General features: G+C 44.1%; 1 protein-coding gene across 7 annotated transcripts in view; it reads left to right on the top strand.

Annotated features, from left to right (window-relative positions):
• Positions 1 to 24308, top strand: part of LOC308587315 (nutritionally-regulated adipose and cardiac enriched protein homolog) — a 36338-nt gene extending 12030 nt beyond the window's left edge. For all 7 annotated transcript variants that reach the window (XM_081194826.1, XM_081194823.1, XM_081194827.1 and 4 more), the window contains 3 exons: positions 2888 to 3020; positions 8884 to 8910; positions 24001 to 24308. In XM_081194826.1, the coding sequence (XP_081050952.1) occupies positions 2888 to 3020; positions 8884 to 8910; positions 24001 to 24203 (363 nt within the window). In that variant the 3' untranslated portion in view covers positions 24204 to 24308. The remainder of the gene's footprint in view (positions 1 to 2887; positions 3021 to 8883; positions 8911 to 24000) is intronic.
• Positions 24309 to 25168: the final 860 nt, after the last annotated feature.

The following is a 25168-nucleotide window of genomic DNA, read 5'->3' as shown; positions in this document are numbered from 1 at the left end:
TGGGGTGTCTAGGCGACGTTTCGACGAGGTCTCACTCGTCATCTTCAGGCTGGTGCTTTCGGCTTCTTGTTACTGGAACAGAGCTTTTGGTGTCTTCGGGTGTCTTCCCGTGTAAGAGTTGGGGTGTCTAGGCGACGTTTCGACGAGGTCTCACTCGTCATCTTCAGGCTGGTGCTTTCGGCTTCTTGTTACTGGAACAGAGCTATATATATATATATAGCTATATATATATATATAGTTGCAAAGGGGCTGCAGCCTACAAACATCCTTACAGAACTTCCAAAATTACAGACAAAGCTTCCATTGTTGTGCAGCTTATAGTGACCCAGTAACAACTTTGTCCATGTAGCTATTCCTGAGGCATTCATAACTTGGCAGTTTTATGGTAATCGAAAGCAGCATTAGACTTCTCCATCTCATCCAGCAATAAAGAGGCTTCATATCTGAAAGGCTTTTATAGGGCTTTCGTCCTGGTCTTAGGAAGAACACAAAGGCAAGGGGGTCGACAAATAGCCCTAGGAAAACAAAAGAATCTGCGCTTGCATGTGCTATTGACGTGGCAGGAACAATAATAGTAAAAAAAACATATTTCAGCAATCATCACCGAGCCATCTTGACTGAAAGATGTATGTTTAATGACGGCAGATCCCCAGAGTTTTACCAAAGACTTTTAAAGCAAATCCTCCGCAACAGTAAATCATGTCTCTTCCCAACTAAAATTCCATCAATAGTTTTACTGAAATATCTGTAGGAAATCCTAATGTTCAAATCCCGCTTTATTACTGTAATAATGGACCTAATTTGTAAAACAGATAAAATGTGGCCTTAACGATATTGGCATGGGAGAGATATACAATCCCTTCCCAGCTAGGTTGTTTTCTGGCTATTTTCGGGTTGCTTTTTTCCAAAAAGTAAAAATCAGGGCACCCCGAAAGTTGTTGAGCTTTTATGAAAATGAAGAGAAAAAAAAGCAGCCCACGATTTGACTTGTCTTAGTTCCAGGACAAGGCACCACCTTACGGAAATTCCCCCGGATGCCAATTCCGCCTTTGAAATCCAGAAGCATGGCAGCCCTGAGCTATTTTAATTCCTAGAGAAAAACGAGGACAAAGGAATGAAAGCAACCATTCTATGAGAGAGAGAGAGAGAGAGAGAGAGAGAGAGAGAGAGAGAGAGAGAGAGAACGCACTGTTGAAAACAGAATAAGGGTCCACATGGTGGGAGAACACTTGTTTTGCATGCTCTCCAACATTTTTGTCCCTCAAACTGGGACATCAGCAAAGTTGTGCCAGAGCACCTTCTGGTTAGTCACTCTGGCATGAGTCAGAAGGGTCTAGAAAGCGATCTGACTCACATCATCAGGATTGTGCCAGAGTGCCTTCTGGTCTGGTGGTCTGGCCTGATCCTGCTGACTCACACCAGAATGAGCATCTTTTGGACCAAACAACAGGATGTTCCAGGATGCAAACAGAAGCCGGGATTGACTTCTCTGATTCCGGGATGTCCCACTTAAAACGGGACAGTTAGCAGGTATGAAAAGGTCCCAGGTTAAATCCCTGGCATCTCTAGGTAGGGCTGGAAATGTTCCCTAACCAAGACCATGGAGAGGTGCTGCCAGTCAGTGTAAACAAATAGTGAGCTGGGTGGGCCGATGCTCTGGCGCTGTATAAGGCAGCTTCCTGTGTTTGAGCCGAGCTGCGATCTCTCAGAAGACATTTTTCAGAGAACACCTGAGATTTTTCTTTCTCGTCTTCCACATTCACTAGAAAAAGGAGGCCTAGGCGACTAGGCACGATGGCTATGTTCTGCCTCCAAGGTCAGGGACAGCATGCCTCTGAATGCCAGCTTTTGGGAATCACAAGTGGGGAGAGTGATGCTGCAATCAGGTCCTGCTTTTTGACTTCTCATAGGCATCTGGTCGGCCACTGTGAGAACAGGATGCTGGACTAGATGGGTCATTGGCCTGGTCCAGCAAGTTCTTTTTTTGTTCTTATGGAGTGGGTTTGGGTGTTTATGTATCCATTGGTGGAAGTGAGGTTGCCGTTGGAGCTCAGCTGAAACATGGAGTTGAGGTTCATGAATGTGGTCATTCCTGCTCCCCAGAAATAGCCACCCATGACAATGTTGCATGGGGGGCGTGAAAGTGTTTGGTGGGCAGCGGGAAGAATGTGTTCACCTACTGCTGAGACAAATAATAATAATAATAATAATAATAATAATAATAATAATAATAATAATAATAATATATGCATACATTCTCCCCCACCATTGAGGATGAGAGCAAAGTATTTCATTTGCCCTCACAAGATGTCACCACATGCTCCATGTTCATTGGCTGTCTGGTCATCGTAATCACTACGCCATCCCTGAATGGCTGGGATCACAGAATGAATGTGAAAGAATATTTAACTAAGAAGATAGCTCAGTTGGTTAGAGTGTGGTGCCGATAATGCCAAGGTTGCAAGTTTGATCCCTGTATGGGACAGCTGCATATTCGGTTGGACTAGATCAGGCATGGCCAAACTTGGCCCTCCAGCTGTTTTGGGACTACAACTCCCATCATCCCTAGCTAACAAGACCAGTGGTCAGGGATGGTGGGAATTGTAGTCCCAAAACAGCTGGAGGGCCACGTTTGGCCATGCCTGGACCAGATGATCCTCAAGGTCCCTTCCAACGCTGCAATTCTGTGACTGTAAGAGAGCGGATTGGTGCCGAAGCAGCATACCTAAATAGTCACAAAACCTTTCCCATAAATGGTAAGTTGAGGAGTGCTGCCCCCTCAGAAACAGACATTTTGCCCCAGTAAAAAGATGGGTTTAATAATTCAATGCAGCTCTGGTCGTTGTCTGTGTGCATAGATAGATATAGATATTGTTTTTCTTTTTAGACTCACTACACCAAAAGCCCTCCTTCCATATTGAGGAAGAGATCGTCCGTGAACAAAGCTCTCAGTCAGAAGCAAAAAGTAGGGAGAAGAGTTCGTTTCCAGGAACCAGAAGAAATTATTGGACGTGTTCATGGTATGCTTGATATATGACACTAACAGCTCAAAGCTGGTCTCTCTCATACCCTCTCCCTTTGAGGTTTTATTTGCAAGCTCCAACCATCTGTTTACCCCAGAACTGTCACTGGGGCCTTTTCATTGTACCTGGAGCCACATTGAAGACCCTCTGGAGACTTCCAGAGGCATGGTTGACTGGCATAGAAACTAATGATAAGAAATCAGTTGCTGGATTGGTCAAGGTATAAATAGAGGTTGAGAAGAAGAGCACTCTGGGAAGGCAGATGTGCATCAAGGCTCCATTGGCTTGTGTGGAGGCCACACAAACCCCAAAAGCCTGCTCTAATTTCACAAATATTGACCTGGTTTCATATTCTTCTCTTTATGCTGCCAGAGTTAAGCGTGAAACGCACAGAGACAGAATCTGCAGGAGTGTGCGTCTGTAAGCCATGGAACCATAGCCTTGGGAAGGGACCTTGGTGTCATCCAGTCCAAGGAAGCTAGTACGACAATTTGCCTGATAGAGATGATGTGAAGCACTTTCTTTCGCTTTGGCAATCACTCGTAGCCAAGTAAGATTGTCTTCCATAAACTCGGTTTTAACAGTCGGTCCGTAAGTGACTGTGGAAGCCAATTCTGGATCCACATGTCCTTCCACAGTGGGGACATAGGTTTCTGGGTGGGAGTTGATCATGGTGAGGGTTTGCCAAACATGCCTTCCTCTTAGCATGTTTCTCCCTTTCGTCTTGAGTTTGAGCATCTTTAAAGTCCATGACACTTGGACTTTAAGGCTGTTCTCCAATTGGAGCGCTCGCAGGCCAGTGTTTCCCAGTTGTTGGTGTTTATACTATATTTTTTAGGTTTGCCTTGAGAGAGTCTTTAAAACTCATTTGTTGACCACCAGCATTACACTTTCTGTTTTTAAGTTGGGAATAGAGTAGTTGCTTTGGAAGACGATAATCAGGCATCCGCACAACATGTCCAACAAAGTTGATGTTGAAGAATCATTGCTTTGACACTGGTGATCTTTGCCCAAGTGATGTGTAATCATTTTTTGAGACACCGTTGATGGAATCTTTCGAGGGAATGTAGATGGTGTTTATAAGTGGTCCATGTTTCTCAAGCATACAGTCAGCTAAGCACTACAGCACACCTCAACATTACGACTGGGAAGGGCCATAGCTCAGTGATTGAGCATCTGACTTGCATGCAGATGGTCATAGGCTCAATCCCCAGAATCTACAGGAAGGCTGGGAATGCCTTCTGCCTGGAACCCTGGAAAGCCATTGCCAGTCAGTGTAGACCAGGGGTCGGCAAGGCTTACCGGCTATGGGCCGAATCACTCCCACGGAGATTGTCTGTGGGCTGGACCAGTGCAGCACGACACCAGAAATCGCGCCTTGCATGTCTGCGGCGCCAGAAATCACTTCTGCACAAGCCCAGACACCAGAAATCGTGCCTGCGCAGAAGTGATTTTCAGCATCTGGGCATGCGCAGAAGTAATTTTCGGCATATGTGCATGCGCAGATGCGATTTCCGCTTGGTGATTCCCCGCACAGCGCTGTGTCTTCGTGGGCTGCATCCGGTCCATGGGTTGCTGACTCCTGGTGTAGGCAATACTCATTTATATGGACTAACGGGATTGACTCGGTAAGGCAGCTTCCTATGTAGTAACAGAGCTGAGTTCAGTAGTTCCCAGCAGCAGTCATCATGCTTAGGACTGCGGCTTTTCTACCCACATTTTGCCTTCTATCATTTACACCAGCAGTTATAGAGCTATTTGGAGCCCTAGGTCCAAAATGGAAAACTCACACCTGAAATGTTTTGGTAAGACAGGGAGGGGAGCGGGGAACAGGGTAAGGAATCCTCATTTTTTGGCTGCCAGCTCCTCCACTTGTGTGCTTCAGCGCAAACGGTCTTTGACAAATGTGATTTTGCTGTGCGTCAACACACACACCATCAATAAGGCTCAGCTACGGATTGGGAAATGAAAGCTTTCTGGCACCAAAGACATTTTTCCATTTGCAGTACATTTCTTCCTAAATCTCAACTTGTGTGGGGGTTTTTTATTTTTTTATCAACAAATGCCATTCCAAAACACTGTTGGATGATAGATCCACAATGTAATAAGAGTTGCTTTTTAAAAAAGGAAATCTTATTCCCCTCACTCCCACCCACATCCTAGCATTTTATTGTGTTACATTTTCTTTTGGGAAATAATACAGAGGACTGGTTCCAAAGTCCTTGTTTTCTTGCAATGGGCTATATTTCTGTAACAAGAGCAAACCCATCGACATTGCCATTCATCTTTGAGATGAAATGAACATTTACCCAAAGTATTCTCTGCTCAAGACATTCAATAAAACTCCTTTCTTTCCAGTCGCCGGGTATGATTATGTTTTAAAATCCTGAAATAGAGCTTTAAGATAACTACCACAAATGCATAATCTAGGATCTGAGGAATTAAATCATGTAATCTCTTTGGAGGGGAAAGGGAGGGGGTTCTCAGTTCTCTGAATGCCAATATCCTTGCAAAATTTTCAATTCATGTTTTCCTGCATTTCCAGTTGCAGCTGCTGTTGGTATTTTAGCATGGGGGGGGCGGGGGCTGCATAGGCAAGAAAATGCTATAAAAATTGTGCTGGTAGCACAGAGGGAGGGAGAGAATAGGTCAAAGTGGGTTACAAATGGCCACTTTTTAAATCGGTTACATTGGGGGCAGGGGGCACTTTTTACAGCTTGATACTCCTGGACCCCCATGAACTTGCAGCCAGTCCTATCCTACATGGGAGAAACACTTTGATATGATGGACACAATTGGGATTTTTTCCCCTAAAAATGATGCTTTGCAAAGACCTGTGGGTGTTTGTACAAGATGTTCCAATGAAAAAGAACATGGTTTCAGCTTCCCTACAGCACCAAAGAGCCCTCTCACCCCTATAAACTCTCAGAATGCTTTCCATTTGCAGCTATAAATACTATGACATTATTATCTGCTCCCTGTAATGTTTGCAGAAAGTTCCATTTCCTTGTTTCACCTGTCATGGCTCTTCTTGTGTGTGTGTGTGTGAGTGTGTGTTCTGTCTCATCACGAAGCTTCAACAGAGACGGGAGAATGTTTATCTGAGAACAGATCCCAACACACGTGTTGGAATTTCCCCTTTCACAACAGACTGTTCCGTTTAGTGGCACATCTGCTGATTGTCGCCAGGGACAAGCTGCATGTTAACTCAGCAAACTCACAGTCTGAATCCCACAGCTGCTGAGTTAATGATGGAGACGGCGGGGGGGGGGGGACGGGGACGGAAGAAGATAGGAAAAGGGAGAATGGTGGGTGGAAAGAGAAGAGGCTTAATAGTAGGTGCCAACTCCCTGGAGCCCTGGGTGCCTGAACACCCACAAAATTCCCAATGAAGTGGCTGGGCATGCACAAATTTTGGTGCCAGGGCCATGCATGCTGCATGGTACCCATGGCCCAGGGCATCCACAGTTGTGGGGGCCAAGCTGGCACTTAATCATTCCTACACCCATCTATTCTCCTCTTGCAGGGCTATTTTTTCTTCCCAGGGGGGCTCACTTTTGGCTAGGGATAATTTGATACATTGCGCGCGCGCGCGCACACACACACACACACACACACAAAGAAGAGAAAAGCAATTGGTTTCAGTTTTACAAACTGATATCAGGGTGAGGTTCTAAACATCTTTACCAAAATGTGGCTTCTCTGCTGGTAATCACATACAGTGGTACCTCGGAAGTCGAACGGAATCCGTTCCGGAAGTCTGTTTGACTTCCAAAATGTTCAGAAACCAAAGCACAGCTTCTGATTGGCTGCAGAAGCTCCTGCAACAAATCAAAAGCCGCAGGAACCCCGTCGGACGTTCAGGTTCCAAAGAACATTCACAAACTGCAACACTCACTTCTGGGTTTGCGGCGTTCAGGAACCAAAACATCCAAGTACAAAGGTGTTTGGGATCCATGGTACGACTGTACTGTCTCTTTTTCTCCTGACTATGTACAACTGACTGTGTACAGCACTGTGTTGCAAGCAACCTCATTTACATTTACAAACACTGGCAAGGTACTCAGATTACATCTCTTCCCACTGTCTTAAGGTTTAACTCATGACAAGTCAGCAGAGGGGTCCCGAGCTGAGTTAATACACCCTATGAAAGCTTTCTTTTACAACAACTTGCAATTAAAAGACAATGCAATTAAAAGACAATGCAATTAAAAATAATATTTTATGTAAATTAAACTTATAGCTTCAACACTCTTGGATTCATTGTTGCTTCTTGAGGCTCAGGTAGCCTTTGTACCGCAGAGTACCTTCTATCAGCTTTGACTGGTGGTCCAGTGACGCCCCTATCTGGACAAGGAGGGCCTAACATCTGTTGTCTCTGCTCTGGTAACCTCTAGGCTAGATGACTGCAACGTATTCTATGTGGGGCTGCCTCAGAAGATTGTTCAGAAACTTCAGTTGGTGCATAATTGGGTGGCCAGGTTGCTCACCAGGGTAAAACGTTGAGCATCTTACATGAATCCTGACCTGACTTCACTTGCTGCCAATTAGTCTCTGGGCCCAATTCAAAGTGCTGGCTTTGACCTATTAAGCTCTGAACAGCTCAGGACTGCAATACCTCAAGGATTGCTTCTCCTCATAAGAACTGACCCAGACCCTGCAATATCATCTAAGGCCCTTAGTTGTGTGCCCTCTCCATGAGAGGGGATGCGAGTGGTGCTGTGGGTTAAACCACAGAGCCTAGGACTTGCCAATCAGAAGGTCGGCGGTTCGAATCCCCGCGACGGGGTGAGCTCCCGTTGCTCGGTCCCTGCTCCTGCCAACCTAGCAGTTCGAAAGCACGTCAAAGTGCAAGTAGATAAATAGGCACCACTCCGGCGGGAAGGTAAACGGCGTTTCCGTGCGCTGCTCTGGTTCGCCAGAAGCGGCTTAGTCATGCTGGCCACATGGCCCGGAAGCTGTTCACCGGCTCCCTCGGCCAATAAAGCGAGATGAGCACCGCACCCCCAGAGTCGGCCAGGGGTCCCTTTACCTTTACCTACCTCCATGAGAGGTCTGGAGGGCAGCAACATGAGAAGGGGCCTTTTCTGTGGTGGCTCCCTGATTGTTGAATGCTCTCCCCAGGGAGGCTCGCCTGTCACCTTTATTACATATATTTAGGCACCAGGCAAGAACCTTCCTCTATAACCAGCCCTTTAGTTTTCTCTGATGAACATAGGGACATCCTAAGGAGAAGCAGGACATTCTGGGATCAAACCGGAAACCAGGATGTCTTCTGTAAATCCGGGGCTGTCCCTAGAAAATAGGGACACTTGAAGGGTCTAGTCCAACCCCTTGCAATGCAGGGATCTTAGCTAAAGCTATGGCCTTTTAAATGTGTTTGGGGGAGGGGGGGCTATTGGTTTGTTTTTGTATTTTGTGTTCTTGTTTTCTATCTTTGTGCTGTAAATCACCCTGTGACCTTCAGACAAAGGGCAGTATATAATAATAATAATAATAATAATAATAATAATAATAATAATAATTGCATGTGTTGCTCCACCCACTTATGGCTCTGGCCCCAAAAATTCCACCCGCACACCATTTTGGACAGACGAATCCGGACATACGACAGCCCTCCCCAACCTGATGTATAGGAAGAAAGTGGAATCAGCTGAACCAGCTTTAATTATTTTCTCAGTGAAAATCCAGCTCATTATTTTTGCAAGTGAGCCGTGTAAGATCTGCATTTGCCTTTTAACTGAGCAATTTCCAACCTGCAGCTAGGTCCTCTACCGAATTTGCCCTTTTTTATTAGTCCAAAGAGGTTCCTTCTTTGCAGTGCTAATAATACATCCCTTTCATTCTGTTTTCTATCTAGACATTTCCTGCTGTGACTACATAGTTGGTAAGTTGAAATCTCTAACATGTTCACCGTGGGCCATTTGTGGAACTGACTGATGATGGCTTGCTCCTTGGATTATTAATAGCCTAGGTTTGCAAAAGGAATAAAACATTAGCTGAGAGTAGCAATTCACATTAGGTCTCCTTCGACATACTTCATCTACAATATGGGGGTGATAATAGTGAGCTCCTTTACACTGCTGTTTTAAAAAGCACAGCTAGGGGTGGCTTGCTTTAAAAGAGGACTGGAGAAAATTGGGGAGGATAGAGTTATCAATGGCTACTAGCAATGATGTCTGTGCTCGGTCTCCAAAGTCAGAGGCAGCAATATTTGGGAATACCAGTTGCTGGAAACCACAGGAAGGGAGAATGATCTTGTACTCAAGTCCTGCTTGTACGTTTTCCATGAGCTTCTGTTTGGCCACTGTGAGAATGCTGGACTAGATGGCGCACTGGACTGATTCAACAGGCTCATTTTAAGTTTTTAACCTCCAGACAGCAAGCTAATCTCTCTCTATATCTATCTATCTATCATCTATCTATCTAAAAAAATTCCTTCCAGTAGCACCTTAAAGACCAACTAAGTTAGTTCTTGGTATGAGCTTTCGTGTGCATGCACACTTCTTCAGATACACAGATACACATATCTATCTATCTGTCTGTCTGTCTGTCTATATAATTTTTATTAGTTTTTTTAAACATATCATTTTCAACAATAGTAAAACATACTTTTACATCTTATTCAAATTTTTGACTTCCATCAATCCTGTCTGAAAATTTCCCAGTCTAATCTCTCAGTATGCATTTCTTATCTTCCCTGTTACATTTCAAACTCATAACCAATATCTCTATCTTTTTCTACTTTGTAACACTTCGTGTATTTCTCCTTACAAAACTTCTTGTAGTCCTACTAGCGTAATTTGTTGATTACAGTTGCTCTTCAAATAATTCATATACTTCTTCCAGTTTTCTGTAAATCTCTGGTCCTGCAGGTTTCAAATCCTTCCTGTCATTTTGTCCAATTCTGCATAGTCCATTAATTTCATCTGCCATTCTTCTTTCGTTGGAATTTCTTCTTGTTTCCATTTTTTCTTTTTTTTTTAAATAATTTTTATTAACCGACCAATCAAATCAAATCACATCACATAAATTCCGAATTACAAAGCCGGATTTTAAATTTTTGTTGAGGGGACCCATATTTCAAGTTCCGAAGGGGGATTCCGATCATCTTCTTGCTGCTGCGTTAATATCCAAATCAGTCCAAATAAAGTTCATAATTCTATCCAGTCTTATCTTGCTGTTTCCACATCTCATCTTGTTCGTATATTTTTTTATTTTTTTCTTTATGATCTCTTCTGATAATCTCCTTAAGCAGATAAAGCCCAATTGTAATCCTGTGTGAATTTTTCCGTTCGTCCAATCCTCATATCGAGATGGTTTCCATATATCATTGCTTTCATAAATAACATCGCTCTTTCCATCATTTATCTCGCAAACTGTCATTCTTGAGTCCCTCTGAGGAGTCTCTCACACAATACAAAAGCAGCTCTTTTTCTCCTCCCAGACTCAAGTCCTCCAACAGAGCTTGCCAACATGGCAACGGTATTTTTAACTGCGTCATTCCAAAGCTCTTATACATTCCACTATCTTCTTAAAACATGCTTTGGTTAGAAAATTTATCTCCACACAGTCTTAAATCCACAGCTTAAGTCATTAAAACGACATTTCTGACTTGTGGGGGGGGATTCTTGTTTAATCACATAGAGGAAAGAAAGGAAAGTTTTTTTCCCCTCCCCCATCCAGTCCCTTTGCCATACCAAGTCTTGGCGTATCTTCTGATGATTTATTTTTGTTCCTCCGACTCGTCTTGTTTATCAGAGATCTCTTCAGTTAGCAGTCTTTACTCCCCCTCCTTCCTTGAAATATATGCATTTGCTTCATCCTAATTGTTTCTTTTGAAGTTCTTGCAGCTAGTGGCGCGGATCAGAGACAGCGTCCAGGAGCGCCGAGATCCCACAGGAGGGCATTCTGCCTAGTGCCCCCATCCCCACAAATTCGGGGGTGGTATAGGGCACAGCAGGCAAGGGCAGCCCCCCCAACCTTGGGGGGGTAGGGAGGCTATTTACTCCCATCACAGCCTCCTAATTACCTCGTGTGGGTCGGAGAGATGTTATTGTCAGCCATCTTCCGATGCGCCTCTAGTAGCCCCTCTTGTTTCCATTTCTGGGCTAACAATACTCTTGCCGCAGTTGTTGCATATAAAAACAATTTAACATCTTACCTATTAATGTCCTGACCTCTAATACCAAGTAAAAATGCTTCTGGTTGTTTTTTTTTAAAAAAATGTATATTTCAACGTCTTTTTCATATCATTATATATCAGTTCCCAGAAGTTCTTTACTTTTTTACATTCCCACCACATATGATAAAATGTTCCTTTTTTTTCTTTACATTTCCAACATTTATTATTTGTCTTATACATTTAGCTAATTTCACTGGTGTAATATACCATCTGACAGCAAGCTAATCTCAGGCCATACTGGGTTGGTCCAATTTGGCCCATGAGGCCATTTCCCCCCAACCACAACCACCTGTCAAGCAGCTATCTGAAGAAGTGTGCATGCACACGAAAGCTTATACCAAGAACTAACTTAGTTGGTCTTTAAGGTGCTACAGGAAGGAATTTTTTTATCTGTCAAGCAGCTGACATCACTTCTGTTGCCCTCCAAATGTTGCTGGACTACAACTCCCAGCATCCCTGTCCACTGGTCATTGTCAGGAGCAAGCCGGCAGTAAATCACACCGTGCAAGTTGAAGTTAAGTCTTTATTAGCAAGAACATGATCTGCACAGACTTGGCAGAGTGTCGGGCCCAATGAACACAACAGTTCACCCCCAGTAGGTCTTGCCCCATGGATCAGTTGCCGAGACTGAAAGTCCCTGCCTCTCCAGGGTTTTCCCCAAGCAATCAGAGACTGTGCCTGTGTGAACCAGCCTCTCCTCCTCCCTTTTCATGCCTCTTCTGGTTCTGGGTGACAAGCTGGGAGGGGAGCTTGTTGTAGCAGGAGGGGGAGACCCTTGTGACTCTTCACCAGCCCGACTCAACTCTGCCTCTTGTCCTTCCTCCTACTTCTGCCTCTGATTCTGGGCTTCCCTCTGCCACGGGCTCTCCCAGTTCACGAACCCCTCTTCACCTTCTCCTCCCAGTCTTCTGCCTTTTCTCCCTCTGGCCACTCATCGTCATTGTACCACCAATCTCCAGGCTCTGAGCCTTCTTCCCTTGGTGGTTCCCCAGCTGGTTCCTTCCACCATTCCTCTGTGTCCAACCAGTTCATGACAGTCATGCTAGAATCCAGCAGTTCCCTACCTGTGGCTCCCCAGATGTTGTTGGACTACAACTCCCATCATCCCTGAGCTCTGGCCTTGCTAGCTAGGGATGATGGGAGTTGTAGTTCAACAACATCTAGGGACCCACAGGTTGTGCTAGATGGAAGTGATGGGATTTGCAATCCAGCAACATCTGGGGGGCACTTCATTGGCTACCCAAGTCCTCATGTGCCCTATAGCACTTCCCCATAGCTTTGCATCTTAAGGGACAGTTGGTCATGCTGGGCAACCTGTTTTTTAGAGTTCATCATTAATTACCACCCTGATAGGCTTCAAAATAACTGTTCCCCAGGACACAGTTTGAGCAACCCCAGCTCCAGCATTGAGAATGGAGCAGTTTTCTGTGTCCAAAAGCAATTCCACACTGTATGTTTCAGATGCTATCTACTACAGTGCGTGTGAGATATATATATATATATATATATATATATATATATATATATATATATATATATATATATATATATTTGCTTTCGTAGATTTTCACGGGTACAGGAATGTAGGTTTTGGTGTCTTCGGGTGTCTTCCCGTGTAAGAGTTGGGGTGTCTAGGCGACGTTTCGACGAGGTCTCACTCGTCATCTTCAGGCTGGTGCTTTCGGCTTCTTGTTACTAGAACAGAGCAGGATCTCAGTGTTTGAGTTCCTATAAATACTGTTGAGGGGGTGTGGTGTATAGCCTCCAACGTTCTGGGCAGAGAGGAAGTTCCTAGGTTAATGTGCCTTTTCTTCTTTTGTTCATTAATTACTTGAGGGATATCTTGAGTGATTACTTGAGTGATATTCTGAGTACCACTTAGGAGGGTCATTAGGTGTGGATTAGTTGCTAAAGCTTTCGTGTCTTGACCTCTTGACCTTGTAAAGAGTTTTTCTGAGAAGATGGCTGTACTGCACTTAGTTGTGCTCTGGCTTGGCTTCGTGTATAGGGGCGAGCTGTGGTTTTGTGCCCTGTGCCAGCCAGATCTGTGTAGGGATTGCAGGGGGGTGCAGCATCCGGAGGTGCCACTATGGTTTGGCTACTGGATGGTGTCTGTAATTTATCTGTGGAGAGGGTCTGGGTTTGGGTCTGGTGTGGTTGATTGGAGATGGCGTTCTGTGTGCCTCTGGTTCTGGTGTCGGTTTTTGTGGGGAGGGCTAATTTCCAGATGTCTGGCAGGCGGGACGTGTCGTCACGCTTGTTCATGTTGTGAGGGTGTTTCTCTATCTCGATGGCTTCCATGATTATTCTCTTGTGGTGATGTTCCATGTTAAAGAGCAATTTGGAATCTGCAAAATTAATTTCGTGTCCTGTTTCTTTCATGTGTTGGTAAAGAGAGGAAGACACCAAAACCTACATATATATATATATATATATATATATATATATATATATATATATATGCAGGTTTTGGTGTCTTCGGGTGTCTTCCCGTGTAAGAGTTGGGGTGTCTAGGCGACGTTTCGACGAGGTCTCACTCGTCATCTTCAGGCTGGTGCTTTCGGCTTCTTGTTACTAGAACAGAGCAGGATCTCAGTGTTTGAGTTCCTATAAATACTGTTGAGGGGGTGTGGTGTATAGCCTCCAACGTTCTGGGCAGAGAGGAAGTTCCCAGGTTAGTGTGCCTTTTCTTCTTTTGTTCATTAATTACTTGAGGGATATCTTGAGTGATTTCTTGAGTGATATTCTGAGTACCACTTAGGAGGGTCATTAGGTGTGGATTAGTTGCTAAAGCTTTCGTGTCTTGACCTCTTGAGCTTGTGAAGAGTTTTTCTGAGAAGATGGCTGTACTGCACTTAGTTGTGCTCTGTACTGCACTTAGTTGTGCTCTGGCTAATCCACACCTAATGACCCTCCTAAGTGGTACTCAGAATATCACTCAAGAAATCACTCAAGATATCCCTCAAGTAATTAATGAACAAAAGAAGAAAAGGCACACTAACCTGGGAACTTCCTCTCTGCCCAGAACGTTGGAGGCTATACACCACACCCCCTCAACAGTATTTATAGGAACTCAAACACTGAGATCCTGCTCTGTTCTAGTAACAAGAAGCCGAAAGCACCAGCCTGAAGATGACGAGTGAGACCTCGTCAAAACGTCGCCTAGACACCCCAACTCTTACACGGGAAGACACCCGAAGACACCAAAACCTGCATTCCTGTACCCGTGAAAATCTACGAAAGCAAATATATATATATATATATATATATATATATATATATATATATTCAGTCTACAAGTGCAATAACATTTGAATCAGTCCCTCACAGGAAGGAGTTAGCGAGCAAGCCACAGGCTGACATTTATTCACAGAAAGCACAAAGAGAGTAATTTTAAATAGCAATCGATTTAACAAAGAAAATGGAAGCCTGTTCAGAGATAATTTGCAAGCGGAAAGGAGGGCTTCGTTCGAGATGAATAAATCATTTGCTGCAAATAGTTCCCCCCGACTCTATTAGAGAACATTGATTCGCTTTCTCGGGTTCTTTAAAATGATTTGCTCTTAGCATTCTGCCTTCCCCCCAAACACACACACTTTTTGATACATTATTATGGGTTGGGTTGCCTGCCTTTATGACTTCTACTTTCCTCCCTGTACCTCAGCATGACAGCTTAATTGTTTACCATGAATTCTGGGACTAGTAATAGCAGCTAATTTAAATAGGCCAGTGCAAATAGTGGACCTTTACCCATAACGATACAGACCACAGCGGTGTTTATATATATATATATTTAATCTTAACCATACTGGCTGCGCTCATATACCAGGCAAATGGTTACACTCTGTACAGAATTATTATTATTTTTTTAAAAAAAATGCTTATTATCCAATGCATAGATCAGGCATTCGGTAGCACTTTCCATATCAAAACAGCTTTATAAAAGAAGACTGTAGTTATAAAGTAATGGCAGTGCAACTTACATAAAAATTGCCATGCGGGGTCAGAGCAATGTTCTGTCTCACTCAGCAGCTTGTCAGTAGATATTGGTATGACAGTGTGTCTCACACAGGATCATCAACAGGGCATATAAGAACAGGGGGAGTTGCCTTCTGCCAAGTCAGACTGTTGGTCCATTGAGCTCAGTCTACACTGACTGGAGACGTGGGTGGCGCTGTGCTCTAAACCATGGAGCCTCTTGCGCTTGCCAATCAGAAGGTCGGCCGTTCTAATCCCCGCAACGGGGTGAGCTTCCATTGCTCTGTCCCAGCTCCTGCCAACCTCGCAGTTTGAAAGCACGTCAAAGTTGTTGTTGTTGTTTAGTCGTTTAGTCGTGTCCGACTCTTCATGACCCCATGGACCAGAGCACGCCAGGCACTTCTGTCTTCCACTGCCTCCCGCAGTTTGGTCAGACTCATGCTGGTAGCTTCGAGAACACTGTCTCTGTCTCTCTAGCTTCCAGCGTCACCCCACATCCACTCACACGCACAACCTTCTTTGGCCTATTGCTCTCCATCCCAGGATGACATGGCACCCAGCCAGGTGAGGTGGCAAAAGGCCTACCTATTTGTCTCTATGGAAGCGTAGCTCACCCTTGGAGATGCTGTTGAGAGCACTTCACCAGCCAGCTAAGACAAGGCCATTACCCAACAAAGAGACTTTTCTGACAGCTGCTTCTGCTAGATTCCAAACTTCACTAGATGTGCAATCACAGGCCTGGAAAGGACCCATGTATATCATCCAGGCTAACCCCCACACAGCCTATAATGATAAACAGCTGCCTTGTACCACTGGTTCACCCACTTTAGCATTGTCGGTACTGACCAGCAGCGTCTTCACAGACAAGATGTCACTCCATGTGTTGCTGGATTGCAGCTTCCATCATCTCTGCCAATCAGCCAAGCTGGGTGGGGCTGATAGGAGCTGGAGTCAATCATCATCTGGAAGGTGAGCATCAGAATTGGCTGGTCCTACTGTTAGAATTCCTGCTCTATGATTGCAGTCATAGAGTTGTTGTCTTTCACATGACGGTGTATGTTTTGACTCCACAGAGTGGGAAGTGATGGAGACAGGATGCTTGTGTTACTGTGCTCCGTGAAGTGGGACTATTGTCCTTTGTTCTTTTTCTCTTTGCTGTCTGATCCTAGAGAGAGAGGGAGCCATGTTGCAGTGCTCCGTGTGTGTTTATATGTAAATAAAGTAGATTAGCCAAAATGCTGAGTTGCTGAGATCTGTCACGCACATGATGTGCAAACTCTGCGGATCCCTAAGTGTGCCAGTATCGGTTGGCATCGGTTGCTGTGATGTTCAAGTTGAAGAAAGCTATTGAAGCTCCCGAACAATCGACCAGGAGGGAGCATGTTTCTCTGCCAGGATCTTCCTCGAGTGTAGGGTGAACTCCTGACACCTACAACAGTGGTCAAGGATCTGGAAACCATGCCATATGAGGAACAGTTGAGGGAGTTGGGTAGGTTTAGCCATGAGAAGAGGAGACCGAGAGGAGAGATGATGGTCATCTTCTAGTATCTCAAGGGCTGTCACATGGAAGAGGGAACAACAAGCTTGTTTTCTCCTTCTCCAGAGGGGAGGACTCGATCCAATGAATTCAAGTTGCAAGGAAGGAGATTCCGGCTAAACCTCAGGTAGAACTTTCTGAGGGTAAGAGCTGTTCAGCAGGGGAACAGACTCCCTTAGGAGGTGATGGACTCTCCATCCTTGGAGGTTTATAAGCAGAGGTTGGGTGGCCATCTGTCAGGGGTGGTTGAGATTATTGCATTGCAGGGGGGTTGGACTAGATGACCCTCAGGGTCCCTTCCAACTCTACAATTCTATGATTCTACAAGAGTATTGAGACTAGTGGTATCCTCCCCAAAGGCTTCACAGAAAACTTAAATAAAATAGGAATGCAAATGAAAACATTGTAAATGCCATTAAATACCAAAATTAATACAAATTAAGATGAACGCTTATGACACACTCAAGCATTTCATTAAAAGAAAGAGAAAGCCTTCCTAAATCAGCCTGTGAAAATTAAAACATGTCAAATGTTTACTCGGATGATCATTTTAAGCCCGCTTGTATTTTATGCCGCACCGAGTGCGCAACTAACTCTCCTTTTTTTCCAATTTGAAAGGACTGGATATAAAAGGCCCGTGTTACAGGCAGAAGCCACGGAATCTCGTTTCTTTATAAGCTGCCAATGAGCATTAAATAATTTGCCAGAGCTGCCTAGTGTTCAGAAGTATTTAAGTGCTCGCGTTTTTTTGCTGAAAGGGGTTTTGTTTTTTAAAAGATGGCAGCGAGGGTATCCAAGTGCATGCATTAATTATGGTAATCCTGTTCTTGTTGTATATAATCAAATCCTTTCAACGCTCCATTAGATTTCATCATTGTTATTCAGTCTCCTTTCGGAGGGAGGTGTGTGTTGTTGCTATTTGAGCTAGGCGTGCCAAAGAGCTGTATTCGAGGGCAGGAGGCCAGAGGAACACATGCAGTGGGCAGAGACAGGCCTGGGAATTGCTGCCAAACAGCTGCAAAGAGGCAGAGCGAGGGCTGCTTTATAGCAAATCCTGGGCAAACACAGGGGGGGGTGGAGAGCCACAGTTCTCTGTGCAAATCAATGCTCCTCCTCTCTCTCTATCCGGCTTCCTGTATTGCCTTTATACTGTTTAAGGAGCAGGTCTCCTGGCTGTCTGAAAAGCTGAGGTGTAGGGATAGGTTGGGCTCCATGATCACTGCAGATGGTGACAGCAGCCACGAAATTAAAAGACGCCTGCTTCTTGGGAGAAAAGGTCCGTATGGTTAAAGCCATGGTTTCCTAGTAGTGATGTATGGAAGTGAGAGCTGGACCATAAAGAAGGCTGATCGCCGAAGAATGGATGCTTTTGAATTATGGTGCTGGAGGAGACTCTTGAGAGTCCCATGGACTGCAAGAAGATCAAACCTCTCCATTCTGAAGGAAATCAGCCCTGAGAGCTCACTAGAAGGACAGATCGTGAAGCTGAGGCTCCAATACTTTGGCCACCTCATGAGAAGAGAAGACTCCCTGGAAAAGACCCTGATTTTGGGAAAGATGGAGGGCACAAGGAGAAGGGGACGACAGAGGACGAGATGGTTGGATAGTGTTCTTGAAGCTACCAGCATGAGGCAGTGGAAGACAAGAGTGCCTGGCGTGCTCTGGTCCATGGGGTCACGAAGAGTCGGACACGACTAAACGACTAAACAACAACAACAGGGATAGGTTGGTTCCCCCCCCTACAGTTATCCAAAATCCAATTATTATTATTATTATTATTTATTTAATTTTTAATTTTTTACCAACAACCAAACACAAACAGTGAAACCCCCCAGGCGGCTGATACATTGGGTATACATAATCAATAATAACATATTCACATCAACCATATATACAATTTTATATACGTTAACACTCCTCCCTCCACAGGGTTTGTTTAACTTTTAACATTTTAATTGCCCCAAATTGTTCAAACCTACCCAAATAATTCAGTATCTTCTCAAACCAATCCTCCTCTTTCTCACTGATCTTAAACCCTTTCATTCTGTGTATCTTCACAGTTAGATAGTCTAAAATTATAATATTCAGTTTTTTCCTCCATTGGTTCACCCCTAGCTCTTCTTCCTTTTTCCAATTACTCACTATAACCTGTCTGGCTGTAGTTACCATCAGTTTTACCCATTTACATTCCTCTTTTGTTTTTAACTCAGACTAATACGAACCATTAATTTAGATATTCCCACCTTCCTACCCACAATTCCCGATATTTTCTATACCAATCTGTTTCCAAAATTCATTAACTAATGGACAGCCCCACCACATATGACTGTACGTTCCCATCACTCCACATTTCCTCCAACAATTCTTACTTCCAGATTTTGTAATATGATATAACCTTACAGGTGTATAATACCATATTTGTACCAAGGTGTAGGGATAGTTAAACCATGGAATTCACTGCCACAAGAGGCAGAGATGGCCACCAACTTGGATGGCTTTAAAAGAATAGGCAAAATTCATGGAGGAGAGGGCTATTGGTGGCTCCCAGACCTGATGGCTCAGCTCTGCCTCCACAGCAGAAGCCAGTAATGCTTCTGAATACCAGCTGCTAGAGTGCTCTTGGGCTCAGAACCTGCTCGTGGGTTTCCGACGGCCATCTGGTTGGCTTCTGTCCATTAAACTTTAATTAGTTTAATGTTAAGTAAACGTCCAGTGCGCTTCCAACGCCATAAATCTTATCTCAGCAGAGAATTTCGTGCAGCGGTTGAAGAAGGCAGGAGAGTCAGTACCTTTCAATGAAGAATCCTGGAGCAAGCACTTTGGAACTCAGGAAAAAAACTTTATTTACAAAAGAAAAACCCTGGCGATAAAGCACACATGCTTTTATCTCCGGCATAAAGAAAACTTTACTCTAAACTTAACTCATATTAGCAAACACGCCCATGGCCACAAACTGAGTCTGCGAGTCAGGTCTGGGGGCGGGGGGGAGAGAAAACACACGGGTGAACTGACTATTTATACAAACTAACTCACATTCCTGGATGCTTAATGACTTCCAGCTGCTCAGTGATTAGAGCGACTTGTTACCTCTTAACCCTTTAGTACCAACAGCTTCTGTGAGAAAAGGATGCTAGACTGGACGGGCCATTGGCCTGATCCATCAGGCTCTTCTTAGATAATAATAATAATAATAATAATAATAATAATAATAATAATAATAATAATAAAATAATAATAATAATAATAATAATAATAATAATAATAATAATAATAATAATAATAATAATATATTAAATATTAAAATATATTATATATTAAAATATCTTTATACCCTGCCCTTCCCGGTTCAGGGTGGCTAACAACAAATTTAAAACGCTTAATTGATGCAACAGAAAACAGCATAAAATACAGTATAAAACATGAATAACAATAAATTCAGAATTCAAAAATCAATTTAGAGGGGAAATCCATCCTATAAACATTAGGTATCACCAGGGCTCGCTGGCTAAATTAGTCCTATTTGGGCCAGCGAGGAGACCGGGGAGAACTAGCTGTGGGATCCCACAGTGGGTAATCTTCATAAAAAGGGGAGGGGGAGGGAATCCATCAATTCTGAATTCAATTCAGAATTCAGATTCATTTCTGAATTCAACTCAGAATTCAGATTCAATTGTGAATCTGTCAATTTTGGCCTCTCTCAATTTCTCGTTTTTCCCTCCTTCAGTTTTGGGTTTGTATTGATGTAAAACCAAAAGTACAAAGAGGAAGGAATAGAATCAACGTTATGAAATAAAGGAACTGTAAGAGCTAAAATGGAACCCAACTCCCTGCAATGCAGAAATCTCAACTAAGGCATCCATGACAGATGGCCATCCAATCTCTGCTTAAAAACCTCCAAGGAAGGAGAGTCCACCACCTCCAGAGGGAGACCGTTCCTCTGTCCAACTGCTCCTACTGTCAGAAAGCTCTCCCTGGTATTTAGCTGGAATCTCCTTTCTTGTGACTTGAAGCCATTCATTCAGGTCTTAGCCGCCAGAGCAGCAAAAAAAGCAATCTTGCTCCATCTTTCATGTGAAAGCCCTTGAGATATTTGAAAATTGCTCTCATCTAAACATACCCAGCTCTCTCAACCATTCATCCTAAGGAACACTACGGAGGTTGTATTTTCCAAATAAATAGTGAGCAGGTAATGTTGTAAGAATAAAACACATCACGGCAGCCAAATTTTTATTTGGTGGGGTGAGAGTTTGGTATATCTGAATTCAACACACAACAAATGAAATCCCACCAAAAGGTGCAGAAATGTTCCAGGTCTTCCTTACCTTAAAAAAAATGCATTATTTGTGCATTATTTTTTCTGCAATAGTCAGAGTCAACACATTATTGTACCACAAAGAGATGTTTTAAGTCCCGTAGTGTCTTGGTTTCTTATTTTGCAGTCTTTATCATAAAATGCTCTGCATATCAGTTTGAGACTTTAAACAACAGGCCTTGTGAAAATTCATCACCATTTTAAGTGCTAAAATGAAACAGTGCTTTGGCCCTAATATACCGGTACATTATTGCATGCAGAAAAACTTGGAAAATCAATACAACCCAGGTGGTTAGGAAGGCCCAACAGAGACTCCATTTCCTCAGGGTCTTGCGAAAGAACAATGTCAAACAAAAATTGATGATCTCCTTCAACCGGGCCACAATAGAAAGTGTCCTTTCATACTGTATAACAGTGTGGTACGCTGGTTTGACAACCGCAGACAGGAAGTCCCTACAGAGGGTGGCAAATACAGCACATGACATCATGGGCTGTCCTTGGAATTGACTAGATGACATTGCGGGAGACCGCTGCCTCAGGAGAGTGAGGAAAATTCTTAGGGATGACTCACACTCTGGCCAGCACTTCTTTAATCTCCTACCTTCAGGCAGGAGGTACAGTGGTACCTCGGGTTAAGAACTTAATTCGTTCTGGAGGTCTGTTCTTAACCTGAAACTGTTCTTAACCTGAAGCACCACTTTAGCTAATGGGGCCTCCTGCTGCCACTGCGCCACCGCCGCGCGACTTCTGTTCTCATCCTGAAGCAAAGTTCTTAACCCGAGGTACTATTTCTGGGTTAGCGGAGTCTGTAACCTGAAGCGTCTATAACCTGAAGCATCTGTAACCCGGGGTACCACTGTACAGAAGTATAGTCAGCCGCACCAACAGATTAAAGAACAGTTTTTATCTGTGGGCTGTTTGGCTGCTGTGGTATAATTGACTTCTGCCAAGCACACAGAGCGTGAACAAGACTGAGCGTATTGGGGGGGGGGTCATTTAATTACACTGCACACAGGTGGCGTAGTAACAATAAAGGTTTATTTATTTATTTATTTATTTATTTATTTATTTTATTTAGAAGGTCCCAGGTTCAATCCTCAGCATCTCCAGGTAGGACATTTCCAGTCGTGTGCTTAGACTTCATAGAATCATGGAATCACAGAACCGTAGAGTTGGAAGGGACCCAAGGGTCATCTAGTCCAACACACACACCCCCGCCGTAATGTAGGAATCGCAGCTAAAGCATCCGTGACGGATAACTATCCAACCTCTGCTTTAAAACCTCCAAGGAAGGTGACTTCTTCACGCATTACACTCAACACAGATATTAGCTATCTCTACACACGTACAATTGTTGTTATGAAAGGGACCACTGAGGGAGCATCTGCCTCGGATGGAGAAGATCCCAGGTTCCACCCCCGACTTCTCCAGGTGGGGCTGAGCATGCCCCTTCTTTCTGAAACCATGGAGAACTTCTGTCAGTCAGTGCAGACGCTACTAAGATAGATGGGCCAATGGTTTGACTGGGCATAAGACAACTTCCTGTGTGCCTATGTTCCCTCTGGAATGTGGTGTGGATTGGGGCCAGAGGAAGAGGTGAGTGGGCAGCATCAAGAGTGATGAGGAGCGTGGGATGTAACATCACAGAAAGCAGTCAAATACGTTTCTTGTTTGCCCAGAGGGGACACACAGGGGAATGTTACTCCAGCCAGGAGGACTTCCTGTGACACCTGGTCTGGAGCTTCCTCCCCCTGCGTGTGACCAGGTAGATGGGCATGACCCTGGGGTGTGACCATGAAAGGGTGGGTCACACAGCTATCTTCCCTTCTCTCTTGACCCTTCTTCTTCACTTTATTCAATCTTGATGCTTTTGCTGTCTGCTGGCTCTCAGCCAGCAGCGCATGGGCACAATCCCATATGGGATGAACCCACACTCTCTTCTGTAACTACGAACGACTTACTTCAGTATATACTGTGAACTGAATGTAAGGAAACTTCTCATTGCTTTTAAGAGAAGACTGTTGTGTCTTCATTCTTTTTAAGAGGGAACAAAGGGATTTACCAGGAACAAATCCAATCTGGACAAGCCAGGCTGGATTGCTTAACTCAAGAGATTCAAACGAATCTACCAACTAGCTTCCTGCAATATACAGGGGAATGTACTCTGCCAGCAGCTCACTAGCGTGAGTGAGGAAGGATAATATCCTGATATCCACAACATTCCCACAAGGAGGTAGCGGCAGTATTCTCAGAGCGAGATCCTCTGAGAGCAGCATGCTTAATTGCCCCCCAAATAAAAAGAAATGGATATCATACCTTCCAACATTTCTGAGATGAAAATAAAGGTAAAGGTAAAGGGTAAAGGGACCTCTGACCATTAGGTCCAGTCGTGGCTGACTCTGGGGTTGCGGCGCTCATCTCGCTTTATTGGCCGAAGGAGCCGGCGTACAGCTTCCGGGTCATGTGGCCAGCATGACTAAGCCGCTTCTGGCGAACCAGAGCAGTGGACGGAAACGCCATTTACCTTCCCGCCGGAGTGGTACCTATTTATCTACTTGCACTTTGACGTGCTTTCGAGCTGCTAGGTTGGCAGGAGCAGGGACCGAGCAACGGGAGCTCACCCCGTCGCGGGGATTCGAACCGCCGACCTTCTGATCAGCAAGTCCTAGGCTCTGTGGTTTAACCCACAGATGAAAATAGGGACAGTCTATTCTGCATCAGGAAGCTTCTTCCGTGTTAGATCTCCCACACATCTACATTGGTCACCTTGAGTCACCTGCAACCTCTCAGCCTCCCCAACCGCACAGGGTGGGGGGGGTGGAATCAGGACACTTGGAGGGTCTGTGATATGACACCGAAAGTTAAGATTTCTCCAGCAAAAGGGGAGGTGGGGTGTGTTTCAATACGACTGGGGAGGACCTAATTTTAACCTCTCTTCTTTCTGTTCTCCTCCACTACATCCCAGCGCACAAGAGCCCTGCAAGCGTACTGCCTTTGTTCCTGGGGATTTTCCTTTGTGCGCTCCTGCTTTTGGCTTTAAGTCTCTACTACAGCAGCGTGAGGCGAGATTTCAAAGTCTTGGAAGAGTTTCACACCCAGCTTGTTATCGTAGTCCTTCAGATCAGGCACGTTGCTGTGAAATGTTGGGCCTGGTTTATGAGGCTGTAGAAAGCCTCACACATGGAACCATGCAGGGCTGGGGACAATGGCTCGCTTCCTCTGGGATACCGTCCGAATGTCTCTGAGAGAGAAAAAGAGCCTCTTTATTTAAGATGGAAAAAATTAAACGGAAAATGAAGCAGCTGTCTTCTTGCAAAATTACGACGCTACCCACGGTGGGCATTTTTCCTTTCTTATCGCCGTCATTTGGGTTCTGCATTTCTTTTCATAATGCCATTATCGTCTCCTAGCAATCTCAATTGCAATTAGAGGCCCATTGTGTAAGAGCCTTGAAGCATTGACAATATTCTTTATTTCCAACCTGGGGATGTGTGGGAGCTGCAAACAGGATTTCAAAGTATTGCCAATCAAACGTCTTAAAATAATAATAATAATAAACCCATGAGCTAGACCATACAAAAGACTAGTCTTCAAAAATGACTTATTTTTAAATGATAAATGTTGGGTGTTGCTTACAGAGGAATGTGTGGACAGACAGAGTGTATAACCTTATCAAAACTTGCTTCCTTTGAAATTCCCCAGCAGTTTCTTCGGGGAGGAGCCTTCGAATTCAACTCAAATTTTGGCTTGGATGAAACTGAGAGTAGGTGTGCATATTTTACTCTCCCCCACTGGAACCAATGGGGTGTAAAAGTGTTTCGCTGGAGCTGAGTCAAGCCTCTTTGTGTCTGATGTATATTTTGAGGTGAGGGTTAAGCAATGTGGGTATTTGTGAGTGGTATGTATAAATATCACATTTTATCCATTGCACAGTTTGAAACCTATTCTATAGATGTCAGCTTATGGATAGCTGCTGCAAGCTTTCAAAAGATAGGCGACCAGGTGTCTAACCACACAGTTAAAAATTACAGGAATGTTGCAGTCTCCACGATCATTGGTTCATGGTTTAATAAAATATTGTATATACTAATACAAATTGGTTATAAAAAGGTGTGTTTTTTTTAAGACATTGA

Source organism: Podarcis bocagei, assembly GCF_964188305.1.
Source record: "Podarcis bocagei genome assembly, chromosome: 1".
NCBI lineage: Eukaryota > Metazoa > Chordata > Lepidosauria > Squamata > Lacertidae > Podarcis > Podarcis bocagei.
The sequence above is the reverse complement of the archived record's forward strand: the minus strand, read 5'-3'. Positions and strand labels throughout refer to the sequence as shown.